A 20574-nucleotide genomic window follows, 5' to 3' on the forward strand; every position below is an offset into this window, starting at 1 on the left:
CTGAGTTTCTCCACAAAGAATCACACAAAAGCACCACTTTAAATCTTGTCTTTAACAGAGATGTGCTCAGACATTTCTTGGAAATAAGTCATTCAGCATGAAAAAAGCATAAAAAATAACTTATCGACTAATGAAATCTTAGTGGACTAAGACCAAAACGACAGATTATTCGACTTTTCGGGGCAGCCCTCATATGGATGTATTTAAACATGCATTAATTGCTTATTTTGGCCAATTGGGGACATTTGTTAGCAAACAGTTGATTATTTACTAGGGCTGTCAATCGATTAAAATATTTTATCGCAATTAATGATGATGATGATGATTGTCAATGATTAATCACAGTTCATCGCAAATTAACTACACATTTTGTATCAGTTCAAAATGTACCTTAAAGGGAGATTTGTCAAGTATTTAATACTCTTACCAACATGGGAGTGGACAAATATGCTGCTTTATGCAAATACATGTATATATTTATTATTGGAGATCAATTAACAACACAAAACACAGAACTGAAGCTCTCATCTGTCATGTAATGAACTGTCTGTGTCCTCACTGACCTTGCTATTGACTGAGGAGGAGAACGTGACCTCTGCTCTCTGCCAGCTGTAGCTCTGTGAGTTTTCCCTGACCCATAACACGCCGTCGTCACTACCAGACCATAGCGTCCTGGACTGGGCCGTCAGTGTGGCTGAAGCATCATCCAGGCTGAAGTAGAAGAATCTCACCTACATGGATACAATAAGAGTCATCACAGTGAAGGGTTGTACAGAAAAGAAGGTCATGATGTGCTTTAAAAACAAGAATGAATTGATTGCTTTTATCTTTATAAGCTGAACAGTCTTATGAACTGTGATCAACCTGCACGGGTGGTTAATGATGTACTGTAGATCAGAGATTAGCAAGAGATAGATAATAAAAGCAGCTACACACACACACACACACAGCAAGGTCCTAATGTTATCTACCCAGAAGCATTTAGAAGTTTTTATTTGTGCTGTGTCAGATAAGTAAAGAAAAAAAAAAAAAAAAATACAGAGATTGAGACATTGTTTTAATAACTTTGGTGATCCTTTAACTTTTCATTTAGCACCATTATCAGGCTTAAAAGTTGAAATCCAATTCTTCGGTTTATGACCAAAAACCTGTAAAACCTATGACAATCCCCTCAGCCTCAGCTGTACTTTGTGTTTAGTGTAGTGAGTAATCTCTGGGCCTGAAAAGTGAAGCAAATGCGGAAGTGCCTTAAACCTGCATTCTTTCTAATAGCCAGCAGGGGGCGACTCCTCTGGTTGCAAAAAGAAGTCTGATTGTATAGAAGTCTATGAGAAAATGAGCCTACTACTCACTTGATTTATTACCTCAGTAAACATTGTAAACATGAGTTTATGGTCTCAATCGCTAGTTTCAAGTCTTCTTCAATACAGCATGATGTTCATTTAGTAAATTATGGTCCCATTTAGAGACCATAGACCATAAAGCAGGGGATGCTTTAGGGCGTGGCTACCTTTTGATTGACAGGTCGCTACCACAACGTTGTCCGGTCTGGGAGTTGTCCGTGCTTTCATATTACAACTTTAACCCTTTCACATTGTGTTTTCAGTTAATGAAAGTTAATTCTAACCTTTTCGGTCACTTAAAAATGTCTTATTCAGCGTTCGGTTGTACTTAGCTCAACCCTCTCGAATCACTCCTGGTTGCGAAAAACCAAGATGGCGACGGCTAAAATGCAAAACTCGAGGCTTCAAAATGGCAGTCCACAAACCAATGGGGGACGTCACGGTGACTACGTCCACTTCTTATACAGTATATGGTTTAGTGGTAATTAGCAAATGTTAGCATTCTTAGTTAGACTTGCTACTAAATTGCTTCTATGAAGTTTATTACTACATCTATATACATTTTTGTCATTCTGTCAGGATGTCACCCACATTCAGTCATCTCTTTCGTAAGAGGACTTGAATGTTATATGCTACATGCACCTGTGTATACTCACAATGCAGTTGGAGCTGGGTAGTAAAGTTTTGGAGAGAATCTCTGACGTCTGGCCCTTCTCAGCCAGGTGAGTGCCAGGGATGACATAGTGACCTGTACAATGAAATTAAACAATACAATGAAAAGCTCAAGTATAGCTGATTACAGAGGAAACTGAATTAAAGGACATTAATCATCTAGCGAGTTATTCAGAGAATCATGAGGATTATCTCAATGCCAAGCAGCTCAGGGAGTCTAATACCTGCAGCGGAGTTCTGGGTGTGATCTCTGGGAGGCCCGTGATTGGGCCAGACTTCCTGTCCTTTGTGATGCGTCCACTCAGCTCCAGCTGTGTCCACATCACTTCCCGCCCAGAAACACAGGCCTTGTTCAAAGCTGCAGCGCTCCACAACACCTTGTTGCTCTGCATTGTTATTGTCATCAGGTAAAAAGGGAGCGAGAGGTAGACTAGTTATAAATTGCTACTCAAGAACATCAACCTGTGAATGTATAGGGCTGCAAGTAATGGATTAATTGATTACTTGGTCGCTCTGTAAAACATCAGAAAACAGTGGAAAATGCCAATCGCAATTTCCCAGAGCCCAAGATACCGTCTTTAATTGTCTTGTTATGTCCGACCTACAGTCCAAAACCTAAAGATGTTCAATTTACTCTAATGTAACACAAGTAAAAGCAGCTAATTATCACACTTGAGAAGCTGGAACCAATAGATGTTTGTCATTTTTTGCTTGACAAATTACTAAAATGATTATACAAACTTCCAAGCTTCCAATTGATTTTCTGTCCATCGACTAATTGACTAATTGTTGCAGCTCTATGAATGTGTAATACATTTCAAAAAAGTCACACAAACTTGCACAACATAAATTCAGATCACATACTATTCGATTTTTACTGACTGAAATCATACAAATGATACTAAAAATTAAAAAAGTTTTTCTCATAAATTTATGACCTTAATCTCAGAGAATTTGCAACTTTAATCTCGTAAATTTTCGAGTTTTTTCTCCTAATATTAGGACCTCCCCTCCTTTTTTTGTCCTACAATGGTCGTATTAATGCTTATTAGTCTAAATATTAATTTATCTTACTCAATATCAAAATGTACTTCACCTTTTAAATCTTTTAATGGAATGTTCAGGACAATGGGAAGTACACAGGGAGTGCCTGTATGACTGTTTGTGTATGAATTTACCAGTGCATTCAGTATTTCGAACATATTTATCCCTTCAACATGTGTGATATCTCACCACAGTTATTCTCATCGGACCTGTCCCCACAGTCATCGCTGAAGTCACACACTCGGTTGTGCTCCACACACACACTGTTGTTGCACATGAACATATTCTCTGGACACGAGGGTTGAGGCTCTGAGAAGAAAACAAAAATGTTTCATGAGCTTGAAAAAAGATGAATGAAAAGATGGCCAGCAGAAATTAATTGAGTGTTCAGGTAGAGCAGGTAGCCTACCAGGAAGGGTGCAGTTGGTGAAATCTATGTCATCAATGGCGATGTGTCCAGGCCACATGAAGGTCCTAGAGGCTTCAAACAGGATGGTGAAGTCCTGAGGGATTCGACCAACTGTTACCTCACCGTGATGCCACAAATCGTCATGGTTACCAGAGAGCCACCACAGTGCGGTGGTCCTGGAGTCCTCCTTTAGCAGCACATTCAGCTCTTCTGCGTCTGTAACAATGTACAGAGTTAAAGACTGCATGAAGACTCACATATGAAGAGAGCAAGAACATGTGATTTTAATGTCGGCGCACATACACTTGCACAACCTACCCCCTCCATACATGTTGTAGTAGAAGTGTAGTGTGCAGGTGGCGCTGGCTTGTTTCATGATGGGACTTTGCACGGCAGCAGGGCTCATTTGATCTCCGCGGTCAGGCTCCACAGCCATGTACCAGCCTGGAATAAACAGATAAGAACCCAAAGCATTACCCTTTATTCTGTCTATACACAGTCAGCAGTGTAAAGCTATGGCAGTAGAAATAGTGAAGCAATTTGACAGAGTGGAAAAGCGGTGGCAGGAGGTTGTAGTACGATGGTGGAGAATTGATTATGTGACCCGCCAGATGGTTTGTTACACAGAACCATCTGAGAAGCCGTTTGGAAACTGTTTTGAAAAAGGCAAGGTGCTATACTTGATAAAAACACTCGGCAGGTGATTGGATGAACCATCCGTCAATCAAACTCTTGCAGAAGCCAGTCAGGACAAGAGCGAAAACATCTTTTCCATCGAGAAAAGCCTCCAGTGCCGTTCTTGGCTCTTCTTTTAATGAAAAAATACTCTCCAGTTCTGATATAAATGATGCTACTGCAGCTACGCTAACCTCTCCAGGTGCCGCCATTGTTGTTTAGAAGTCGCCTCTCCGTGTTGCCGCGTCTCACACACACACCTAAGCCACGCCCTTAGCTGCCAGTAGCTCCTCACAGGACGCTGATTGGTCCGTGATCTGGCTTGCCGGACACAAACTCATTACTTGAAGCGTGACAAGATGGATTTTCTGATCTTGTGACATCACGAAAATTCAGCTGCTGTGCAAGGTAAGAATTGGGGAGTGACTGGAGGATTGTCTTTCACAGTTTTTCAGCTTAACATAATAACTAAGGGATCATTGTTGTGAAATAAACCCTGACAGGGTGATGCGGCATCCTGACGCAAAGCGGAGGGGTCTTGCATCGCCCTGTACATTATCCCGCTTATTACACGGCTACTTACTTAAGAAATCAATAATTTGACACAAAAACAGTCCACTAGAATCCGAAATCAGTACTGCATCCATAGCAACGGTCTGTTATACATAGCAACGGTCTGCTATGAAGAAATAACAGACCGTAAAATGCCAAATCGGGTATTCAACAAAGTCGTGTAATAAACCTCCTTAATTTTCAGTGCTTAGTATGCAATGCAGGCAGTGACAAGATGTTTTTGATGCTGTTTTTCTTGTTCTGTGGGACTGATTATGTATTTTTGCCAGGGAGGCATTGATTTCCCCTTTTTGATACCAGTTTCAGAGGTTGACCAAACAGCACATTTCAGTAATAAATCTCAAAAGTATAGATTGCATGTTCAAGGAATCCAAGCCTGAACAAAACAAGGATGTGGATGTAGAAACTGTGGTTAAAACTACAACCAACACTGCTACCATACATAGAAAAAAGGGGAAACATATTCAGCTTATTCAGCATATATTCAGCTTCCTTTACCCATGGAACAAACTTGTAACTATTATACCCAGAACATCTTTTTATGATCAAAAATGTATGGTCAAAAACGGCTAAAAGATGTTGCTGCTTCCGTCTTTGGAGTTTGTAACTACAGGGTATGAAGGGTAAGGGTTCATAATTCTATGAATGGAAGGCCAGACTTGTGCACAGATTATGTTTGCTTGTGAATTGATTTGATTCCAGTGGAGCATCAACAATTATTTTGGTAACCTCTTTGCCTTTCATTGCCGTTACTGGTCTCAAGACTTGATCCAGATGCGGATAACCTAAAGGCAGTATAAGAGGGGTTAGTGTAGTGGGTGTGTGGCCTTACCCAGTTCAGTGCCCTCTGTATTGTCCACAGAGGGTCCAGTGCTCCCAGTACCATTCCTTCCTCTCATCCACTGACATGGGCCAACACTGATGTCCTCCCAGCCACATGTGCCATTTTCAAATGAGCAACCCACAAATTCCAAACTTGTTTCATTTACTATAAAAAAAAGAAAACAGTTTCATTTATTGTTTTCATTTATTTGGCATCAAACTAGGGCTGTCAAAGTTAATACAATAATAACGTGTTAGCACAAATTTGTTTTAACGGCAGTCATTTCTTTAACACATTAACGAAACTTTTAGGTACGTTTTAAAGCTAGAGTGAAGATACTGACACCATATGACACTAGTAAACCTAAGAAATCCTTTGGTACCAACCACGTCATACGCTTGTCAACAAGGAGGTTAAATAAAGCTCCAAACTTACGCTAAATTTTTGCGAGGAAAAACTGGCATGGTCATTTTCAAAGGGGTCCCTTGACCTCTAACCTCGAGATATGTGATTGAAAATGGGTTCTATGGGTACCCACGAGTCTCCCCTTTACAGACATGCCCACTTTATGATAATCACATGCAGCTTTGGGGCAAGTCATAGTCAAGTCAGCACACTGACACACTGACAGCTGTTGTTGCCTGTTGGGCTGCAGTTTACCATGATATGATTTGAGCATATTTTTTATGCTAAATGCAGTACCTGTGAGGGTTTCTGGACAATATTTGTCATTGTTCTGTGTTGGTAATTGATTTTGTATTAAATATGTACATGCATTTGCATAAAGAAGCATATTTGCCCACTACCATGTTGATAAGAGTATCAAATACATGACAACTCTCCCTTCAAGGTACATTTTGAACAGATAAAAAATGTGTGATTAATTTGCGATCAATCACAATTAACTATGAACAATCATGCGATTAATCACGCTTAAATACTTAAATCGATTGACAGCCCTACATCAAACATATTTCAGTAATAAATAAACTATAAAAATAAAAAACAATATCAGTACCTTGACAATGGCCTGGTGTGACACTGATGTCATCGATGGCAATAAATCCTCTGCTGTTAGACTCTGCTTCAATCAGCAGCTGAGCATGTTGAGGGAATCAGTGAATATCATCCATTCTTTCTCTTATTATTATTATTTCTACCACTGAGCCTCTTTTGGATTACCTGGAAAGGTTTGCTCGTCTCTACAGACTGAGAGAAGCTGGTCCAGCGGCGTCTGCTGCTGTTACTGCTGAACATCAGATCCTCCTCCGATAGCCCTGAACGCATGAAGACCTTCAACGTCCCAGAGTCACTGAAACAACAGACAAATGTCATGTTTTTATGTGATATGAGAACAGCTTCAGTCAACTTAGTTTAACCAAAAGGTGTTTATTTAGTGCCTTTGCAAAATACTTTGTAGTTCTATCAGTACTAAAAAAGAGAAATCCTGGAAATTATTGTAAACATAGACGCTAATTTATAACAGTTTTTCTCTTAACATTCTCTTAACTGTAAATGCAATAGTCACAACTGTTTGATGGGACATCACATCTCTATTGCATGTCTGCAAAAGGTAGTAACTCACCCAAACCACTTCATTCATGCTTCAAAATCTAGTTATTGTGTCAGTAAATGGCCCCAAAATGAAAAGATGTTTTGTCATCATGTGAATCTTCCGTTTGGTGAACGACCCGCTTTACCTCTCAGCCACAGCCGCCCCATATGTATAAACAAGTAGCAATGAGGAGGAAATATTAAAAAGCCTCTATCATAGTGGCAAAATCATTAACAAGCCAACATGTTTCTACGACTGTAGTTCTCCAAGAATAAATGCCCTTGCGAAGACCTACAGTGGTCGAAACCTGTTGGCTTTTTTAATGATTTATCCACTCTAATAAAGGCTTTTTAATATTTCCTTCCTCGTTGCTACTTGTTCTAATATTTTGGAGAGCCTGGATTGCCTTCATGTGGACAATTGTACTCACTCTTTTGCACACGTGCCAAAACGCAACATTTCTTTGAATATAATTGAAATCTGTCGTGAACAACAAACTAACTGTTCAGAGATTTGAACTTATTGTTTTGAAAAGAATAATTCTCATTCAAGAATTGAGCCAATGCCAATGAAAAAACTGAACTTTTCCTTGTTTCATTTGAGCTACTTTGCCTTAATATATTCTACATGGATCGTATTTTCAGGTTGTTGAAGAGTTGACAACTCACACACAGATCTGTGTAAAGAGTAAACTCTGCCACAGAGTATTCTTAGTCTTGCACAAAGTGGAGGAGGCAGGTGATTCATGTCTAAATGACATTTGTGCACACTTTATGAGGAAGTCAAAGAGGAAACTAAACAGGATACAGTGCATCCTACGCATTGTTGCATACTGTATGGTGTGAAAAGGCTGGTGGTTTGTCATTTTCTTTTGCTGACCTGCTGTCCATATGGTACCATAAGGTGAGACAGGAGGTGGTGTCTCTCAGTTGGATCCATTCTGACAACACCTGTGCTACGCTGCTGTGGTTCTGGTGCAGTGATGAGCTCAACAAGAACCAACCTGAATGCAAAAATATGAATAAAAGTAACATAAGAATAGAGCAAAAACTGATTTTTTTTTTCAATCATTACTTGATTATTGCATCGTCATTGATCAATCTTTTAAATGTGTAAACTCGATGCACACGTCTTATTTTCAGTGCAAACTATCAGCCGTGAATGCTTCTCAGTGCTGCTAATTTTGGCTGTTTCAACTATTCAAACTGTGAGTGCAGCAGGATCATTGTTAGTTAGAGAAAGATGATAATTTCTAATGATTTCGAAGCCTTCTCAGTTTCAAGTTTCTTTTGTAGAACCGACATTAGGAAATTGCTTGTAGGGCAGGGAGGAGGTAATGTCAGCAACAGGACATAAGTCAGGGGTAAAAAGAGAAGTCAATAAGTAACAGAAAACAGCAGCTGCAGTGGCTCATATTAATCATAGATTGCAACAGTTATTGCCAGATATTGAGCGAATTAGTCAGCTAACTTTATGTTTAATCATTTCCTGAGGCTTGTGACATTTTCAAATGCTGCTACATTTACTCCTGAGATATTGTTAATTTGATATAAAGACTTTTGCGTTAGTTAGCTTGTCTTGAAAGTAGGGCTGTCGAGGTTAATGCAATAATAACGTTTTAAAGCAAATTTGTTTTAACACCGGCCACAAATTTCCACAAACCGCATTTACGCAACCGATCTTCTGAAGGTTGTAGCGGGCTATTTTAAAGCTAGAGTGGAGATACTGGTATTATGTGAAACTACAAAACCTAAGGAATCCATTGGTACCATGTCATACTAGCTTGTCAAAAAGGAGGTTAAATAATGCTCCAAACTTGCACTAAATTTTGGTGAGGAAAAACTGGCATGGCCATTTTCAAAGGAGTACCTTGACCTCTGACCTCGAAATATGTGAATGGGTTCTATGGGTACCCACGAGTCTCCCCTTTACAGACATGCCCACTTTATGATAATCACATGCAGTTTTGGGGAAAGTCATAGTCAAGTCAGCACACTGACACACTGACAGCTGTTGTTGCCTGTTGGGCTGCAGTTTGCCATGTTATGATTTCAGCATATATATTTTTATGCTAAATGCAGTACCTGTGAGGGTTTCTGGACAATATTTGTCATTGTTTTGTGTTGTTAATTTATTTACGATAATAAATATATACATATATTCGCATAAAGCAGCATATTTACCCACTCCCATGTTCATAAGACAAATCTCCGTTTAAGGTACATTTAGAACTGATAAAAAAAGTGTGATTAATCGCAATGATTAAATATTTTAATTGATTGACAGTCCTACTTGAAAGATCATTTTACTGGGGCTCAGTAATATATACTGGGAATATTCTCCTTTATTAGTGGGATCTCTGGGTGGAGATGCGATTTCTACTTCAGTTGCATGTTTATTTTATTATATTGAGGTACATTAAAGGTCGTACCATCTGGGGTCTGAGTGGTGTGGTCTGTCGGTGGACCCTGGAAGCCTCCACTAGCCAGCACCCAGTCATGTCCATGCTCTTTGGGGATGTTGACCCAGGTGCACTCTCCGGAGTCAAAGTCACAGCTGCCTGGAGGACTGCAAGCCCCGTCCCTCACAGAAATATCATCTAACTTCACTGTAGAGTTGGTGCCTGGCAGATGGGCTGCCTTAAACACCACCTGGTGAGAGGCATGAACTGTTTTAGGAGGCAGACTTACAGGAATGAGTAAACAAATTAAATACAGTTTAATGTCTCACTGTGAAAGAGTTTGATTGGCAGATAGTCAGAGGAAAGGGATCACTGTAAAAACCAGCTTACGTGGAAGTTTGCTGGGGAGGACACAGTGACCTCTGCCACCTCCCAGCCTGAAGAGGGCACTCCAGATCGCTGCCAAAGTGTATCACCCGGCTCCCCGCTCCGCAGCACATGCACGCCAAGGATGTTAGAAGGCCCTGCGGGTATCCAGTACCTTAACAAATACAGTAGATATAAAAACATTAACATCTGCATTAGACAACAGAGTATAAATGCGTGTGATGGCAGCACTGGACTCACCAGAAGCGTACACATATCTCTTTAGATGAGGTGAACTCAGGTGTGAGCAGCTGAGCTTCTTCAGTCTGTGTAGAGTTTGAGGTCATCACAGTCATGTAGAAACCTACAACAAAGAGAGAGTTAGAGCTGTTTCAAACCAAACATCCAGTTACAGCATGACGGATGTTTTAGATAGTTAAGCTTACTGTAGATTCTGCTTTAACTGAGATATTTGCATTCATTGCGCTTCACCAGAGTCTTCCACAAACTGCTAATTTTACAGCTGTGAGTACTAATAGCCACGTTCATTGTTGACGTTCATAATGATCATTTTGGGGGAGTGGCTTTGCAGGGAGACCTGAACGGACGGACTGTCAGTATTGCCGACTAGCCGACTTTCTCTCTAGATTTAGGGACTTTTGGAGCTAGTGCTGCTAGCTACTTCTATTGGAAAAGAGTTGGCAACACTGGACTGAGTTTTCCGATTGGATTATTTTTAAAATCTAGCGTTGAGCGTTTCTCAAGATTACCGACCCTAGTTTTTAGGTTTTAGCATACACTGCATACTCTAAAACAGTGGTTTTCGAAAAAAAGCAGATCATCCAAAGAGTAATATTCCCTTTCCAGATTGTTTCACTAAAATCATTTTTAGAGACCTGAGGAGGTAAAACTGTCAGGCATTACACAATACAAAAAGTTATAAAACCCCTCATATTTTTTACTGTAACCAAACTTGTGGGGTTATTGTGGGTTGGGAACTACTGCTCAAACACATAACTTCTGACTTACTATTGATTCACTTCACTTTATAACCTTCATCTAGTTGTGGTGCGACCACGACCGCTCTTTTAATCACATCATCTCACATTCTACTCACCATTTTCCGTTCCATAGGTGTGATCCACCTGATGTTTTGTGCCTCTTATGCGAACCCAGTGACCTTTATGATCGACGGCGTTCTGAAAGCCGCACCAGCTGGAATCAAACCCACACGCATCTAAAATGATGTAAAAAAGGGCAAAGTTGTAATAATCTCTGTATGTTTTCACTTCCTGTGAACATCAAGCGATGGTGACCTGTGTTTACGTACTCTGATAACTGCAGGCCCCCTCCCTCACAGTAATGTCATCAATGGCAATGAATCCTTGACTGTTGGTGTTTCTACGGCCAGCGAACATCACCTGTGGACGGACAGCATTTTAATACAAAAAAGACAATGTGTGGGTTTTTATATTAAATGTAAAAGTGTTGGTGTGTCCATATTTGTGTTTCTGTAAAACTGCTTCTTGTTTCTGTATTCTGTCTTGGTGAAACTAATGGGGATCATAATAAATAAGATGAAATAAATGATCTGCATGTGCAGATTTGAGCCCTACCGATAAATCGGCCGATTTATTGCATATATATTGGTATCATCATACATCAATTCATAAGTAACAAGAAATTGCAGTGCAGAAATGCCAAAGTTATGTTTGAGATAGTTTAAAAACAGTGCTGCCATTACACTGTTTGTCGGGAGAGAACTAACCAGTGTATTATTCAACCGTAGAAGGTCCTGCTTAGTATACATAGTCTAACAATTCATTGAAAAACAAATCTAAAGTTTCCTTATGTTTGTTTATGTTATGTGTTCATGTCGATATATCGTTATCTGATTTTTTAAACTCTCAAATATTGACATCAGCCCTTAAAACATCCAGCATTGGTTGGTCTTTAGTGCGAACATGAATATGTGGTTGAGTTATACCCGTGTTGTATTGTTGATGCTGACGGTTACTTGTGCGTTAATCCACCCTGGATTCTGGGTCCCTTGGCGAGTCCAGACTAACAGTTCTGAGGATTTCTAGAACAAAACAGGTCATTATAGCTCAGAAGGAATGACGTCTGTAACAGAAGGTTTGAAGTAGTACTAACTAGGATACATACGGTCTGAACCAGCAGGTCCAGGCTGGACACTGAAGGCCCGAGCATGGAGTACCAGAATCCAACACAGATATGTGATGTAAGATCTGTGACGGGAACAGAGACGACTGCTTTCTCACCGTCCTTAGATCCAGATCCATTCAACAGTAAGAAGACACCTTGGAGGACAAAGAAAACACAGAGAGGGCTGTGAGGCAAGACACTGAATACAGCACAGCACTAGGTCAGAGTTGTTTTAATAATTAACAAGGCAGTGCTGCCATTCGACCCATGACTTATTTAATAAACACACACTGAGATCTATAGTATGTGCCAAATCAGAGAGAACAGCCTTGCAGTTGCAGTTTACATCCATGTCTGTCCAAAATGTCATCACTTCATCCTCTTAGACCTTTGTGTGAAATTGTCATAATTAGCACATGAATTTCTTGAGTTATGGCAAAGATGCTCCTTAACAAAGGTGACGCATTATAAGCTGCGAAATGATATACATTTCCTGTCTCCTAAGTGGGCGCGGTCATGGCGTGTTCGCCCTCCTCCCCATCTCCCCACCTCGTTTGGAAGTGTTGTGAAAATAAAAAGTGATAATGTATCAGGCTGCAAATAACTTGAATATTGTTTTGATTTCAATATGAATCATTTTCGTCTATAAAATGTTAGAAAATTGTGAACCAAAGGATGGGTCTGAGAAATGATGTCTTCATATCACTTGTATTGTCTACAAACTGTCAAAAACACCAAGATATTCAATTTGCAATGATATAAAACAGAGAAAAACAAAAAATGATATCCTGACATTTGAGGAGATGGAATCAGCATGTTTTTTTCCCCCTATTTTTCCTTGAAAAATGACTGAAACAGTTAATCAGTTAATTAATGTTGATTAATGTTCTGGTGATGTTTTCTGTATCTACAGTAACAATGTATTTACCTTTGACAAAAACACTGCGTACATACAGTACAATGGTCACACAGACTTCTTTTCAGGTCAGGTTCCTTACTAGGCCTCTATTCTAAGTTTATTTCCAGTGTTAATTAAATACTCTGAGTGTTGGTGCTTATGTTATTGTCAATAGTCAATACCTTGATTATTTCCATCAGTATGATCATACTGAGGTCCATCCCAGGGCTGGTCCACTTGAAGTCCACTACTGAGAGTCCAGTTCAAGTCATCACTGACCTCCTGGACCCAACTACAGAGACCTGTTTTACAAGATAGTGTGTTAATTGTTAAAAATACTAAGTAATGGGAAAAATAGAATATTTATTTCAAAGTATGCAAACACAAAAAAATTGAGAAATAAAGCTCACATTAACAGATACAGTGTTAAGTTATTTATGGAGTCTGAATTAGGCAACTGTAACTAAAACTGCTCACAACTTCCATTTGTTTATTCAGTTATTGAGTGACTTAAATGTTGACCGTGATACTTTATGATACAACGATATGAGACGATTCACGCCCTCCAGAGTCACCTTGTTCAAAAGTGCAGTCCATGGCGGAGACAGGAGCGGTGGTGGTAGTGGTGGCGGGGTTTGGAGTGGTGGTTGGGATGATGTCATCACAAAACCTGCCTCTGATGATGTGGACGTCGTCAAGAGCAAAGCTTCCGCAAGTTGAGCCGGAACAATTGGCTTGTAAAATCATCTGTGAAGAAGGACGATTCAGAAATGTGCAGTGGTTTATTCTTTTTCTCAATAAACTTTATCAGGATCTATTATGAAATGATTCATTTCGCCTTGCCTGGTGAGGCCCTGATGCATTGTAATCCACCCTGTCTTGGATCCACGTTTTATTCGTAAATCCATTTGTAGTCCACACAGGACGCAGTCCAGCAGTCTCATTTACAAACACCGTCAGTGTTATGGACGAGGGGCCTGGAAGCACCAATGTTCATCATCAAAATACCAAAATATATGTTTATTGAGAATATTTCTTCCTCTCGATTATTCAATAAGACACAAAGCTGAGGATTAATAATCTATGTTGGACAATTAGATCTGTAATGAGGCCTTCACATCAGAGCACCATTACAAAACCAGAAGCCCTCTCAGTGATAAGACCTCTTACTGGTATTTACAACATTTTGTTTGTAGGCCCTGTTTGCATGTGTATATGTACTGTGCTGTGTGTAATATATAGTATGTGCTGTAGTAAAGTTAATAGCAATAGAGCTCTGCTGGTTCTCACACCCCAGTAAGCATTAAACCCTTAACATACAACTCCCTCCTTTTTGTCTCTTTTAGTAGCTTTGAGGTTGGGAAAATAATTTCATTCCACACTGTCTGAAAGTACTATACGTATGATGTTTACACCGAGTTAAATATGCAAACTTAAGATTGTAACTATTTAATTATTGGAATATTAGGATATACTGTATTTTGAGCAGTTTTCTCTTTTAGGGTTTTAAAATACATTTCCTGTATGTATTTTTAATCAACTCCATATGTCATATTTATTGCTTATCTAGACACTCCTGTAAAATAGTTTCATTTGGAGATTTGCAAGTTGAAACGTCAAGACATCTAAGTTAAACCAAAATGTGGTTGAAAAAGAGAACATTGTTGTGTCTAGGTTATAGTTTTAAAGGCATTTACAGTAAATTACCAAATATAACTTTAGTTATAGTTATTAACAATGGTGACCTTAAAATTACCAAATCAATGCTTACTGAAACAGCAGAAAAGGCTGTACTCACCAGTCGGTGACCACCCTTGGGCGTAGTGCCAGATCTCCAGGCATGCTCGGTCTACTGCCGCCATCGTCTCACTCTCCAGTCGTGCTATTTCTTTTCTGTTAGAGGGCTCAAAGAATGCAAAGTGGCCTGTAGAGAGAAAAAATAACATAAAATATCCAGGATAATAATGTGAGAAAAAAAATATGGTGCACCTCTGTAAACGTAGTTCTCAAGCTGTGGGTGGAGATACTCAGATGGGGGGCTGTATATTATAATGAGACAGCCAGTTCTCCTTCCTAGAGCGTGAAATAACGATGCTTTGTCACGGCTGTTGGTGTTTGATACGGTCGCAGAGGGCACCCTTTGCGCCGGTATGTGACGCACCGAGCTTTCTATCAACTACAATGGAAACCCATCCGCGCCAACAGGAAACGCACATGGAAAGTGCTGTGGTGAAGTAGTTTAAAGAGCGAAAGAGACACACAGGGCGGGCAGGAGGGAGGGAAGGTGGAACAAACACAGGGCTTTCATCCAGGAGACCGTTGTTTGTGTTATGTGCGTTATGCTTCACTTTCACTTTACAATCAGCTGTTGGTTTGTGTCCCGTGTTCACAACTCAAGTCACATTTTCACTGTAAAAACGTAGTCATTTTAAGCCAACCATGATGTTTTTTCCTAAACCTAACTAAGTGGTTTTGTTGCCTGATCCTAAACAAGTGTTTTTGTTTAATTCATAAATTCAGCCCACAATAAACTGACTGGATTGTCTTATTTATGTTTGTGGGTTGGTAGGCACTCCAAATGTATGAGCACAAACACTGAAGAAGTGAGTTTTTCAAGATATGTTCCCTGTTCCCTCTGTCTCGAGCACAGGATCCCTGTTGCGCTCCCTGTTTGAATGCAAACTGCCACACTCGTTATGATGCAGGTAGTTAAAGTGTGTAATGTGTGTGGTGACTTACCCAGAGCAGAATTTGTGGAGTGATCACTTGTTGGAATAAGACTACCTGGGGACTGGGGCTGGCTCTCACCTGAGAGCCAGTCCCAGTCCAATCCGAACTCTGCTGGAGGATTGTTCACCCAACCACAGAGGTCCATTTCAAAGTCACAAAATCCTGCAAGGAATAACGCAGATAGACATAAAGTATGCAACCACAAATACAATTAGAACAGGGGTTTTCAAAGTCTTTGATTGCGGGATTCCCTCAGACAAAGCTTGGATAAAGGTGCACCCTCACCCCTCCATAGTTTACTTACTTAGTTTCACTCATTTCCTGGATGCCTGCTGTATTTGATCATGTTTATGTTATTTGATCCCATAGACACTGAGCCAATATAGCCTAATTGCTGTTTGATTTAACTTCACACTACACCAGATACATCAAAAAAGTCTGTCCGAAGGCATTCATTTGTTTTAGACTCTGGGAAAGTGGGAAAAAAGTAAAATGCCCACATACTACTGCGTCTCTTTTGAACAACCCCCACCAAACACATACAGTATACACAAATTTTCATCCATTTTATTTTTCAACTTTAAATTTCAAAGTTTACAGCAGTCACTAACCTGGCGGGGGACAGGCGTCATTCAGGACAGTGAGGTCGTCAATGGCGATATCTCTCCTCGGTCCATCCCCAACCACCGCCTCAAAAATCACCTGTCACTCAGAATGACAAATTGATTTGAACTTATAAGACAACCTGTGTTATTTCCATATAACTTTGTCTTTTACATACATACTGTATGACTGGTGACATGCAGACTTATCTCAAACTACTGAGTGAAAAAGCTGAGCTGAAGGTCATAATCCAAACATAGTATATATACTTAAAGAATCAATACAAGAAACAATACTCACATACTATTATAAACGTTAAAAGAGTTATTAAGCGTCAGTCCTCCTGTCCATACTGGCAACAAATAGAGATCCCTTTCTAAAGCGATTTCAATGTTGTTATTTTTCCAGCGTTATTGTCTTTTTAGTACCAAATGTCCTCTTAGTGTTTCCTTGCTGGGCAGAGGAATAGATACAAAGAGACTGTAATTTTGAAAGATTTGATTTAGTCTAACTCAGACTGCTGAATGCTGAAGCCTCATATTAAATTCAGCTGAACTTCACCACGTATTTTTACACAGAATGATGACTGGATTTTGTCCCCCATCACTTACATTGAAGCTGCTTTAAGAAAGGAGCTCTTTGCGGTCAGTATGGACAGGAGGAACAATTAAAGCGACCAACAGTACTGTCAATGTGCATATGGGCATATGTGTGTTGTTTTAAGACTTGAAAGAATGCAAACTTATGCTTTAATGTCATTGTAATTACACGTTATTGATTTGATGGAGCTACATCTAACAGTGTTGTGCAGTATATCACTGCATGAAATTAACTGGAAAAATATTATGTTCAAGTAAAAACTCCATATTCATGTGTGTGTGTTTACTTGTAAAATTAGAAGAAAGAATCAGAAATTGGTTGAAACAGCGACACTTGTGGCCGTTAAGTCAACGAAAGTCAGTGTCCTGTTGCTCGCTCCGCCCGTGTGCACGCGCTAACTGTATGTGAGCGAGCATCCGTCAAAACAGTGAGGCGACACACGTCAGCTAACACTACAATATCACTCTATATTTCAGCTGCTTGGCAGTAATGTTAGCTGACCAGACGAAGGTCTCTCCATGAATCACTGCTGATCTTAGTGTTGGCTTTTCCTGCCCTCCCGACCGCGGCTGGAGGGAACAGGGGAGACACCGGCACCCAGTCGGAGACGATAACGTAACTCGTTGCCGAGACCCGTCACTTTACAAGACACGGGAAACCTCTGTTGGTCTGGAGGAGCTGCAGCAGTTATTTCTGCACAAACGTCCACTGTACATTCACTAGATAAACTAACTCTTCTGCAGTGTATAGTGTGCGCGCATGCACGTGAGGTGGAGCGAGCTGAGTGAAAGCAAAGCAGGCAGGCAGAGGAGCAGAGTTCAGTAGAGACTTCGTCCCTGGAGACCAAAGCTACGGTCTCCCCCGATCCTCCGACCGCGGCCAACACGGTTTAACAGACGCTCTTCACTAGATATAACTTTGCGGTTTTGTTGCTTCCGTGTAGTTTGTGTTGGAGTCTGAGTCTGAACAGCGGAGCCACATGCGAGCGCGCATGGATCACTGACCCGGATTGATTTATACGTGTAAGAAGTTACAAACAGTCCCTTTAAGTATGCAAACTTTATTACCTTCGCCAAGGCCAAAGGCCTTGTCTGTCTGTCTGTCTGTTAGCAGGATTACTCCAAAGGTTCCTGATATTACAGAGACATGGCCATAGATTCTAACTAGCACAAACTTCAGATAAAGGCTCAATGACTCAGGCAGACTAGACTAACATATTCAACTGAACAACCCGTCTGCCCCTGCACTCTCTCTGCTACTAAGAGGAGAGGGGGATGCCACGTTAACAAGGGGCATGGATTTTGGTGATTTTGCTTACAAGGGGGATGGCATCCCCACTCATCCCCCCCTCAAATCGCCCACTGCTAATAACTAACTAGCTGGTACCTGATACGGGGTGTTGGGACTGAGAAGTGTCACCCTTCCGTGCCTCCAGTGCTTCCCCTGATCTCCGATTCTGGTCCAGAGCTGGATTCTCTTGTTGTCAGGCGTTTGACGGTAAACACCGAGTTCCCCCGCTCCACTTCCCTCCATGTAGTACCAGAATGTCAGGCATTCCCCGTCAGCAGCGGTGGGCTCCATCTCTGCAGTCATCACTGCACCTCTAGACGCCACAGGGTGCCTCCACAACTGGGCACTCAGGTAATAACCTACACAATGAGGCAGAGTTGTGCAAATGCTGATCTGTATTTGAGAGTGCGTGTGTAAGTTTGTGTATATGTTGCTTTATATAGTAGCATGGGATCACACAAAGTTGTCTGCAATGACTGAATTGATCATTTATTGCAAACAAACAAACAAGATGCATCATCTGTCTTGAAAATTGGCCTTTCAAATTGTTTACACATTACCTGAAGGCCACCGTAGTTCTCCAACATGCTTGGAAAGTGAGGGGTGAGCGGAGGGGTACTCAGTTGGTTGCAATCTGCGACCACACCACTAGATCCTACATACTGGTGCTTTAATTGTATCCCCTTTCCAGGTTTAAAATGAACTTGTGTATTATAGTGCCTCATTAGCCAGCTGAGTCTGTATCTCAAGGAGTTGCAAACCTTGCTCCGTCCCCAGAGTGTGATCTGCAGTGGGGCCTGAAGAGTTGGCTGGTTGGGACGTCCCCGTGATCCGGCTCCAGCTGAAGTTTGCAGACGGTTGCGGCAGCAGACCACAGAGGGAACCTTGGAAGGTGCACTCTCTCTCAGGCGGACAAGAGCCAGTCTCACTGCTGGACACCATTATGTTATCAATGGCTATGCTGCCCTGCTTACCACCCACCACAGCTTCTATAATGAACTGGAGAACAACACAAATTAATTGAAGAGTGGGTTTCAAGATAACAAAGAGTTTAACTTTGTCATGAAACATATATATTTAGGATTTTAAAATGACTATGGAGGTCAATGAGAAACAAAACCAAATTTATGGAAAGTGCATTAAAGCTAACCCGTTATTAGACATCAATAAGAATAGACAGAAAATGGTAACATTAGACGTAAGAAACGGTAAGAAAGAGGCTTGTGTTTGATAATAGGAACATTAAGTCACAAATGCTCTTTATGATACAGCTCTTCACAGGAAATAAAATGTCTAATCATTCCAAATAATCCTCTAAAGACCAGAGGAATACACACAAAAACGAGCAATAAAAATACCTGTATTGGTTTGTCACTGTCGAAGGTAAGATCTGCAAATCTCCATTTGTTTCCCTGGGTGCCACTCCTCATCCATACAACCGTCTCCGCTTCACCAGAATGCTTTGTAATAAACCTCAATGAACCTGATAATAATAAAATATCACTTGTGTATTATAGAGCAAAAGCTAAAGGTGGTTAGAATTAAAGCTTCAGTAGGCAACACATTTTTGGCATCATTGGGCAAAAATTCCATAATTACTTTTCAGCATATTGTAATTCAAGTGTTCTGAGAGATAACTAGACTTCTGCACCTCCTCATAGCTCGGTATTTCGGTACAGCTTGGTATTTCCTCAAAAGATCTCAACATGGCTGTCGGGTCACAAACTTTCTCATTTTACAGCTAAACCATGCAATACTAGATGATTGTAATTACAGTAACAGAATATTGATTCATATTTGATCAGCGCTCCCTAGTTTGACCATTTGGCCGGAGTTCGCAAGTGATTGACTTGTGGCTCTCATAGACGGAAGCTGGACGGCAGACTCCAGCTCGGCTCTGGCTGGTTGTTTTCCTCCAGTCTGTTTTTATAACAATAACTTTTATTACTTATATTCGCTCCAATCTCGCCTACTTCAGCTTTAATCTGAATTGTATGGATCTGAGAAGTAGTTTTTTCTGTGTATGCCTCTGGATTTAATTTGATTTAATTTGTCATCTAATTAATTAATAAGCTTGGAAGTATCGCTACATACCAATGCTGTTGCCAAATATGTGGTAGGAGAAGCTCACACATATGACGTGACCTGCAGGTCGAGGGAAGCTGATGAGTCGGGCTGCTGATGAGATATTCAGGTTCTGTGAAGCAGTTATGAGCATGTAGTAGCCTGTGGAGGAAGAAAAATAAGAGAGCAAAAATCTTGTATTTTTTCTAAATCATCAAGTACTCAGTTTGCTCACAATTTCAATCATCTATATGAAATAAAAAATATTTTTTAGAACATGCAGATGTACGAAAAGCAGACGTTTTCTATCCGATGTCATAGTTTCATTCATTTTATGGAATGTTGTGTACTTAAATGTAATG

At 40.5% G+C, this 20574-nt stretch overlaps 1 protein-coding gene across 1 annotated transcript in view; it reads right to left on the minus strand.

Annotated features, from left to right (window-relative positions):
- The window catches only part of si:ch211-106h4.4 (MAM and LDL-receptor class A domain-containing protein 1), a 40237-nt gene that overhangs the window by 15763 nt on the left and 3900 nt on the right, over positions 1 to 20574 (minus strand). Inside the window, exons 6-32 of the mRNA XM_037788232.1 lie at positions 20243 to 20374; positions 19507 to 19631; positions 18910 to 19147; positions 18245 to 18507; positions 16267 to 16357; positions 15665 to 15817; positions 14724 to 14849; positions 13769 to 13902; positions 13501 to 13672; positions 13108 to 13227; positions 12028 to 12182; positions 11849 to 11944; positions 11192 to 11282; positions 10979 to 11098; positions 10123 to 10225; positions 9886 to 10036; positions 9526 to 9745; positions 7974 to 8097; positions 6722 to 6851; positions 6558 to 6636; positions 5549 to 5704; positions 3787 to 3912; positions 3469 to 3684; positions 3249 to 3368; positions 2240 to 2401; positions 2000 to 2091; positions 564 to 731 (exon numbers count right to left, since the gene is read on the minus strand). Of these exons, the coding sequence (XP_037644160.1) occupies positions 564 to 731; positions 2000 to 2091; positions 2240 to 2401; positions 3249 to 3368; positions 3469 to 3684; positions 3787 to 3912; positions 5549 to 5704; positions 6558 to 6636; positions 6722 to 6851; positions 7974 to 8097; positions 9526 to 9745; positions 9886 to 10036; positions 10123 to 10225; positions 10979 to 11098; positions 11192 to 11282; positions 11849 to 11944; positions 12028 to 12182; positions 13108 to 13227; positions 13501 to 13672; positions 13769 to 13902; positions 14724 to 14849; positions 15665 to 15817; positions 16267 to 16357; positions 18245 to 18507; positions 18910 to 19147; positions 19507 to 19631; positions 20243 to 20374 (3863 nt within the window). The remainder of the gene's footprint in view (positions 1 to 563; positions 732 to 1999; positions 2092 to 2239; positions 2402 to 3248; positions 3369 to 3468; positions 3685 to 3786; positions 3913 to 5548; positions 5705 to 6557; positions 6637 to 6721; positions 6852 to 7973; positions 8098 to 9525; positions 9746 to 9885; positions 10037 to 10122; positions 10226 to 10978; positions 11099 to 11191; positions 11283 to 11848; positions 11945 to 12027; positions 12183 to 13107; positions 13228 to 13500; positions 13673 to 13768; positions 13903 to 14723; positions 14850 to 15664; positions 15818 to 16266; positions 16358 to 18244; positions 18508 to 18909; positions 19148 to 19506; positions 19632 to 20242; positions 20375 to 20574) is intronic.

The sequence above is a fragment of the Sebastes umbrosus genome, chromosome 12 (genome assembly GCF_015220745.1).
Source record: "Sebastes umbrosus isolate fSebUmb1 chromosome 12, fSebUmb1.pri, whole genome shotgun sequence".
Classification (NCBI taxonomy): Eukaryota; Metazoa; Chordata; class Actinopteri; order Perciformes; family Sebastidae; genus Sebastes; species Sebastes umbrosus.